The following is an 8,609-nucleotide window of genomic DNA, read 5'->3' on the forward strand; positions in this document are numbered from 1 at the left end:
AGAGCTATTCTGGGTTCGATTCCCGACCCAGGGCCATTTACTGCATGTAAACTACTGTCAAACTACTAATGAATAAAGGTCACTACTTCTAGAAAACCTTACGTTTAGTGTTTGTTTTGATCAGAAAACCGTCTGTACATACTCATATTGCATTCCAAGGCAAACATGCCACTCAAAATGGCGGACATGCTGCCATACTGTTTCTGCTTGGCACCACAAAGCCACTGCACTGCCTTCTCTGCTACAATAAGAAAACAAAAGTTATTATTTTCATGATTCGTTGAAATGTGTTAACGTGCTCCACCAACCTCTCTGTTCAGCATGTCTGAGGACGACAGCCATGAAAGTGGTTGTGACACGGTGGAAGGCTCGCCCTCATCGGACACAACAACATCCCGGCATGGCAACAGCGCCTACCGTTACCTTAACAACAACAACCGCTCTCCTTTAGCTGCCGTGTTGGCACCCCTGACCTCCCCCTTGGAGCAGGACCGGAGCCCCCGAGGCATCAGGACCATGATAGTTCCACCAATGAGGATGCAGAGCAACAGCACCACTCACAACATGCAGGAGCGTGTCCAGAGAACAGGTCAGTGGAAAAAGTATCTTTATTTCTATTTGTTGATTAGCATGCTGTGAAAATATTTGTGCTTTAACCCACCCAGAAACACATTTTCTTTTTAACCACAAACGTTCCTTCATCTTACCACCTGCCATATGTCACCTGTGCTTTGGCTGCATCTGCTTTGCAGGTCAAATGGAAGAAGTAGGGCCTTGCCGCCCCCTAGTGGGTCATAGGGGCTATAACAGGTGACCAAGAGATACCAGCAGAGATTTTAATGAGCTGTAGCCCTTTCACCTCATAGATGCATCCATAGTAGGCAAGCTGCTGGCATTGCCTTATTTGTATTAATGACTTTCCCTTCAGTAAATACTGAGCTGTGTTCAGTAAAAGGCCCCTTGAAGTCACCATTCTGCCTTGTAGTTGTCAAATTGTCTTCCTGTTTGAATAAGAGGAGTTTTTCTGGGAAGACTAACAGATATTTTCTAAAATGGTTCAGTTGCTGTGGAGGGAAAGGTGGATGCATTTCATGGAGATGGGCTAAATCTTTGTTTTCCTCTGCTGGTTCTCGCTTTGTAGCAACAAAAGTTACCCGAAGACACTGATGTGAGATCAGTTTCTACCTTTCTGTTCTCCCCGGATTCTTGGTTCTAATCACTAATGGATCAGAGTCCGTGGAGTAACTAGTTTTTCATGTGTTGCCCTGTTCTGAGTGCCAAGAATATCTTTTTTTTTTCCAAGGCTCTTCAATTTATTTTTATTATTGAGATGCTGTGTTTCTGTTTTGCATTCAGAAATAATCTTTGACATAAACAGTAGTCAGATATCAGGGCAGTATACAGCTAAATTGTCACACTTGGACACCAAGGGCATTGCCATGCAGGATTGTAATTCAGCCAAAAAAATGTTGTTTCTGGATAATAACAATTTAACAAGCAACGTTTATTTTTGTTAATCACTCTTTTTGTTTAAAAGTTTTATCTAGAGATGCACCAATCCGGCTTTTCCTGGCTGATACCAATTTCCAGTTTTTTTCCACACTAAAAGATTTTAGAAACCGAAGAAATTGCAGTCATCCTAATTTATGTATCAAAGTATATCTCCCTAACTTTGATTTGTTTTCATGAAACTCAATAAAATGTTTATGAAAGTACATGTTTTTTCGTTGATTTTTATTGGCCGAGAACAGTGGGAGTTCCTAGTATTGATTGATTTAATAAATATTTTTTTTTAAATCTGTATTTTTCAGTATTTGACCTACAGATTCCGACATCGGAGTGTTTGGTTGTTGCATCTCTAGTCTTGTTGCTTTACCATCTGTTTTGTGGGTCATTGTAACTTTTTTTTAATTTTTTTTAAATTATCTTTCGCCTCCTTGTCTGTCTTCAGTCTCAGAGTCCTGGTCCCGATCCAAAGGGCGCTGCAGTCTCGTAGGACAGCAGAGCACTGCCTCCTCCGTCCACCTCCTGTCATCCGCCCCCATGCTGTCGCGGCAGCAGAAGTTGACAGGGCAGCAGCACCATCTGGGCTTTGGTCAGGTTAGTTCAGGTTATCGCCTTTCTTTGTTTGAGGTAGTTTGACTAGAACAACTAAGTCCAAATTTTTCAGCAAGTGATTATTGACCATTTTTTTGGCTAACATCTTTGGAGTAATTGTTGTTTTAGAATAAGATACTGGTGAGTTTAGGAAAGCAGCGAGAATTTGACAAGAAAATCTAAAAGTTACTCAGAGCTATACCTCTCATTTTCTACAATCTAAAATCTGCACTTATGATTTAAACCAAAATAGTTGTGTGATACTTTGTTGCACATTTACTGACTAGACAGGCTTGTGATGTTATCTTGTTGTAATTCAGGGCATCAGATTTCCTCTCTGGGGTCTCTGAAAATATCATTAGTTTTTCTTCCAGGGTCTTTTGAAACGTTTACTTCCTACCTCTGCCAGGCTTGTTCTTTTCTGTGTGGCTCTCCTTGGATTTCTTGACAGTACCATTCACTCAGGTTTTCTCAAGACTAAGCTAAATTCAGTTCCCGAAGCTCTTATCCTATGCGTAAACTAGGGGAATCCCCTTGAGTTTAACTTAATTTTACAAGTTTTGGGCCTTGTGATGTTCAAGCAGTTGTTTGTGCTACATGTCAATAAAAAGGTCCGTTCTTACTAGTGGGCTAGTAATGTTGACCCTGCTAGTTTTTGTGGAATATTGGTTTTTTTTTGCAAAGTAAAAGCATCCAAATTATACACAGGATGCTTGAAAGTGTTGAGTTGAAAATGGGTTTGCTCTTTTTAACAACTCTTGGGAGTTTACATTTAAACTTGTCTTGATGCAACCCACATACAGTGGGGAGAACAAGTATTTAATACACTGCCCATTTAGCAGCTTTTCCCCCTTGCAAAGCATGCAGAAGTCTTTCATTTTTATCAAAGGTACTCTTCAACTGTGAGTGACGAAAATCACATTGTGTGATTTTTAAGTAAATAATTTGCATTATATTGCCTGTATTTAATACATCAGAAAAACAAAACTCAATCTTTGGGACAGAAACCTTTGTTTGCAATTACAGATATCAGATGTTTCCTGTAGTTCTTCTTGATGAGGTTTGCACACACTGCAGCAGGGATTTTGGATCACTCCTTTATACAGATCTTCTCCAGATCCTTCAGGTTTCAGGGCTGTCCCTGGGCAATATGGACTTTCAGCTCCTTCCAAAGATTTTTGATTGGGTTCAGGTCTGGAGACTGGCTAGGCCACTCCAAGACCTTGAGATGCTACTTGCGGAGCCACTCCTTAGTTGCCCTGGCTGTGTGCTTTGGGTCGTTGTCATGCTGGAAGACCGAGCTACGACCCATCTTCAGTGCCTTTACTGAGGGAAGGAGCTTGTTGGCTAAGATCTCCTGATACATGGCCCCATCCATCCTCCCCTCAATACAGTGTAACCTTTGCAGAAAAGCATCCCCAAAGAATGATGTTTCCACCTCCATGTTTCACGGTATGGACGGTGTTCTTGGGGTTGTACTCATCCTCCTCCTTCCTCCAAACACGACGAGTGGAGTTAAGACCAAAAAGCTCTATTTTTGTCTCATCAGACCCCATGACCTTCTCCCATTCCTCGTCTGGATCATCCAGATGTTCATTGGCAAACTTCAGACGGGCCTGGATATGCACTGGCTTGAGCACCTGCAGGACTTTAATCCATGGCGGCGTATTGTGTTACTAATGGTCTTCTTTGAGACTGGGGTACCAGCTCTCTTCAGGTCATTGACTAGGTCCTGCCATGTAGTTCTGGGCTGATCCCTCAGCTTCCTCGTGATCATTGATGCGCCACAAGGTGAGATCTTGCATGGAGCCCCAGACCGAGGGAGATTGACCGTCATCTTGAACTTCTTCCATTTTGCTATAATTGTGCCAACAGTTGTTGCCTTCTCACCAAGCTGGTGAGCTGGAGGGCTTCGTAAAGAAGAACCAACAGGCCTTTGAGAGCTGGGATTCTTACTGGTTGTTAGGTGATCAAATACAAATGTCATGCAAGAAAATGCTAATTAATTACTTAAAAATCACACAATGCGATTTTCTGGATTTTTCTTTTAGGTTCCATCACTCACAGTTGAAGATCACCTATGATAAAAATTAAAGACTTCTACATGCTTTGCAAGTGAGAAAACCTGCAAAATCTGCAGTGTATCAAATACTTGTTCTCCCCACTGTATCTGGCAGCAAATCTTAATGATGTATTTAAAGCAGTACCTTTGCTGTTTTTGATGCCTTAGTATACTTTTTTACCGTATAACTTTTACTGCCTTTAGCCAAGATGTTTCTGTTCAAACATGGTTTTTGTGTTTTTCTGTCAGGTGCAGCCGTACGGTTCAAACCACAGCAACAAAGAGTGGAACGGCAACTATGGGCCTCTGCGACCACATGCCTACATCCCTCCTACTGTGCACACACACCCATTCACACACTTGCACCACAACAGCCCCACACACACCTCGGCGGCCCCTCATACCCTGCTTTCCTACCCCTCCAGTGGGCCTCTCACTGCCGCCCATCACCCCATCCTGCCCTCTCGCCCCCCACCTCCCCCTCTCCTCCAGCACGGCTTTGGGCTCTCCCATCCCCAAGGCGGAGCGTTGGTCCACCAGGTCACCCTTGGCATCAGCACGCACCCCCACCACCCCGCCGCTTCGCACCGGCTCCTCCCCTCCCCAACCATCAACCCTCACCATCAGCCAGGCTACACCCACCACCCGCACCCTTTCAAGCCGCCCTTTCCTCCCCCACCCCCTCCTCACCCATACATGGCCTCCCCAGCTGCCTTTACAGGCTTCCACCTGAGCCCCACCAAGCTCAGCCACCACCCCCAGTTCTCTTACATCTGAGGAGAAGGATGGAGGAGCCGCACCTCCTTCTAAACAGGAGGCTCAAGGAGAAATGGACTGGGGCTGCAACCCGGGCATGGGGGGCCCCCAGCAGAGCACAACACGAACACTTCTGTTGAGTAAAAGAAGAGCGGAAGAAATAGAGTAATGTTTTATCTCTGTGGACGGATTTGAGAAAACATTTTAACCCATGTTTTCTGTAATCTGACGGGTTGACTTCACAGGCTGTTGATCTTGTGTGTCAAAGCAGAGACTTCCTGGAACATCATGTCAGCCTGTGGAGGAAACTTGAGATCTTTTGTAAGAGTGAATGAATTTGGATGACAATTAGGAAACTTTTCTCAAGAACATTACCTCCTGTCATCGATCTGATCTAAATCAAGGCTGGAAAATCATGTTTGGTTTTGTTTTGTTTTTTTTGTTCGGTCTACGGTGTCAGGGTCGTTCAGCCTCCTGCTCCCTTTATCTGTGTTGCTTTGCAACTCGTGCACGCTGCTCGGATCTGGTCGTTAAGCCACCCTGGCCGTGCGAACCTGGATCAAAGGCTCCCGTCTGCATGATTGCTTCCTTCTAGTGCCTTAAAACCCTTTTAGTCTTTGACGTTACTTCAGGAGCATTTAGATTTGTATGTTTGAATTTAAATGGGCTTGCAGCACTTAACCTCCAGAATGACAGAGGATCATGTGCATGGGCTTGTTTTACTTTACGCTTTCTAACTCAGTGTGGGTTTAATCTAACTAGAGGCTGCACATATAAGGCTCTGACTGAATTAGCTTTTAATGTACATAAAGAGTGATTTGATATTTTGCTAATCGATTTCTATTCACTATAGTACTTAATTCATTACAGTATTGTCACTGTTTACTGTAACTGCAATACAATCTAGATCCTCTGGGTTGCTGTGTTTTTATTATCTTGCATTTTGGCTAGATTTGCATTCATGCGTTTTAGATTTTGGGAGTGGCTTAGACTTGTTAAATGTTTTTAACTTTTAAGATACTTCTCAGTGTTTGAGGTAACCTATCAACTTAACAGTATCACTGCTGGGCTTTTGAGTATTAGTCGTATCAGTAATTATTGTTGACGAAGCTTTTGGCCCCCCTCCCCCACGTATTGAAACCTGTTGTCAGTTTTCATACATTCCTTCAGGGTGGAAGCGAAGCCTTGATTATGATTTTTATTTGTGCGTGTTTTTGTTTGATTTCCAGTGTGTCGTCGTGTGAGTCGTTCTCTTTACCCGCCGACGTTTCACTCCAATCAACACCAAAGACTTTATTCGTTAATCATTTCGGAAGCATGGTCTGTCATATTTCTGTCACCTCCAGCATACACTGTTGCAGTCAAGGACTTAATTTTTTGGAATATATTGTGAAATCTCTATTTTAAAAATAATAAGAGGGTTGAGGTTTTATTTTTCTGAGCTGTTTGCTAATTGTATTTGGAATGTATAGTTAATAAGCTGCTATGTACTGATCTGCCACTTGGTAGCTGTGAATTTAGAGGATTAATCTCTTTCTGGCCTCCGGTCTCTCCTTCGTAATGTAGTTTGGTCAACTAGATGAAACGGAAGTGGATTTTATTTTGATCATGGAGTATATTGAATGCTACTCCTTTATGCTAGTGCCTCTGTATATTAGCTTTGTTGTTTTGAAGTGTTTGTAAACTGCTGTATTGGAAGTTAAGTTTTCCTTTTTATTTGTTTTATTTTTTATTGTTCTGTTGCTTTTTGGTGTGTGTGTGTGTGTGTGTGTGTGTTTGTGTGTATTTAGCATCAGTATTTCAAAGTAGGCTGGGTTTGCGCTTTGATTCTGTTAGCAGTGTGATGTATTATCGTCTTTCCTTTCAAGGACGCAGTTTTTATTCCCGTTATAGATCTGTATTTGCAACTCTTCGTACTGTATAACTTAGTGCCTTCTCCTCAACCAGTGGCTGACTGATGACGTCTACAATGTCAAAGCAGTCACGTAATATTGTATGCTAACTCCTTTCGGGGGTCAGATCCTGTTTTCGCATCACGAAGCCCCCCAAAGTTTGTTCTGTAGACGAAGATAAAAAAAACAACAATCTTGCGTTGTTTTGTTTTTTTAATTTTACATTTTTACAGAATCCTAAGAAAAATAATGTCAGGGAATGTTTTACTCACCAAGAACACCGTGCAGCACTAAAAGACATGGAGCCTGAGTAACGTTCACAAATGCAAAGCTTTATTTCACACCATGAATGTATTTGTGGAAGTCAAGAAATCAGTTTTTGGTTTGCAAGCGAAACATTTTCTGCATTTTGGGTGTTGATAGTACTTGTATGCAGCTATTACCATTGATAGATATTGTTTCGTGGGTTTCTTTTTCTAAACGCTTTATCCATCACTCATAATCGAAATTTAGGTCCAAAGTTTTCCCACCCTGATCTAATTATTACATTACAGTATAATGGTTTTGCTATGTTATTTAGGTATTGGGTGTATTTTGTGTTCTTGTCTGCTATGCTACTGTTTAATTATGTTAGTTTTGTGTTGTGCACACCAAATGTTTTCTTTTTATATCTATCCACCACTTTGGATTGATGGCTTTGGGTGGATAAATCTCACGTCCCTCCAGATTTACCCCAACAGTTGCAACATCAAAGAAGCCGAGTTGGGTGTCAGACAGACCCTGATCAAAGCTTAGCAAAGCACATGGAGCCCAGCAGCCCTTAGCAACACACCAGACCCACAAATCATGAAAATACTTGTGGGGAGATTTTTTTTAATCAGGCATTGTAATCCAAACTATCTTGACAATGAGTAATAATATAGGATCTATCCGCTACATGCCTGCTTTCACTGGGAACCAGCATATAGAAAAATAACCCCACCATATCAATCAACGTGTACCTGAATGTCTCATTTGGCTTTTGAGTTTGAATCTGTATGAAATTAAACTTGTAACACGATTATGGTATTTAGGCACAAACGTGTAGACACACAGATTTTAAAATGTAAGCTGTTACTGTTTTAAATGTGTAGAATTTTGTGGCTTTGTGATTTTTATTCCTTGATTTGTTTTTGTTAATCCTAAATGCTACTCTAGTGTGACTTGTAGCAACTGCACTGTGCAATATACAACAATTTATGAGGACTGGGAAAATAATTGTTTGGATGTATTGATGTGTGTCTTACCAGTTTGCGTTCATCCCCTTCCTCGCCCATTCTCTAGTTCTCAGTGAGTTTCAGTGTGACCAAGCCTTATGTACTTTGTCACAAAAAGCGGGTTCCTTCTTGGTGACTCTTATTGGTGAGTGTCAAATTATGAATTTATTGTATAATATGTTGAGATTCACTTTGAATTAAAAAAAACTCTTTTGCTTCAGTCACTGTTGTTTCTTTTGGTCGTTGTTTCATTGTAAAGAAGCGAAGCATCAAATACTTTCTGATTCAGTTTAACTTCAAATAAAAACTGCACTAGGGGTGCACTGATTGCAGTTTTCTGGTCGATTACCGATCTTTAAAAGGCCTGACCTGCCGATACCGATTTTTGAAACTACAAATTTGTTTTGACTGCTTATGAAGTGTAGTGCTCTCAAATCTAATGAGCATTGCAGTTCCTTTTTAGTTTGTCATTTTTCACATTTTAAAAAGAAACAACTTACACAATAGGTTAGACAAGTAGATCAGTTACACATATAAGTATCCGCC

General features: G+C 41.5%; 1 protein-coding gene across 3 annotated transcripts in view; it reads left to right on the forward strand.

The window, feature by feature from the left end:
• The window catches only part of hipk3a (homeodomain interacting protein kinase 3a), a 35,493-nt gene extending 27,210 nt beyond the window's left edge, over nt 1–8,283 (forward strand). For all 3 annotated transcript variants that reach the window (XM_047391041.1, XM_047391031.1, XM_047391023.1), the window contains exons 16-18: nt 321–589; nt 1,952–2,100; nt 4,409–8,283. In XM_047391041.1, coding sequence (XP_047246997.1) covers nt 321–589; nt 1,952–2,100; nt 4,409–4,936 — 946 coding nt within the window. In that variant the 3' untranslated portion in view covers nt 4,937–8,283. The remainder of the gene's footprint in view (nt 1–320; nt 590–1,951; nt 2,101–4,408) is intronic.
• Nucleotides 8,284–8,609: the final 326 nt, after the last annotated feature.

Source organism: Girardinichthys multiradiatus, chromosome 2, assembly GCF_021462225.1.
Source record: "Girardinichthys multiradiatus isolate DD_20200921_A chromosome 2, DD_fGirMul_XY1, whole genome shotgun sequence".
Lineage (NCBI taxonomy): Eukaryota > Metazoa > Chordata > Actinopteri > Cyprinodontiformes > Goodeidae > Girardinichthys > Girardinichthys multiradiatus.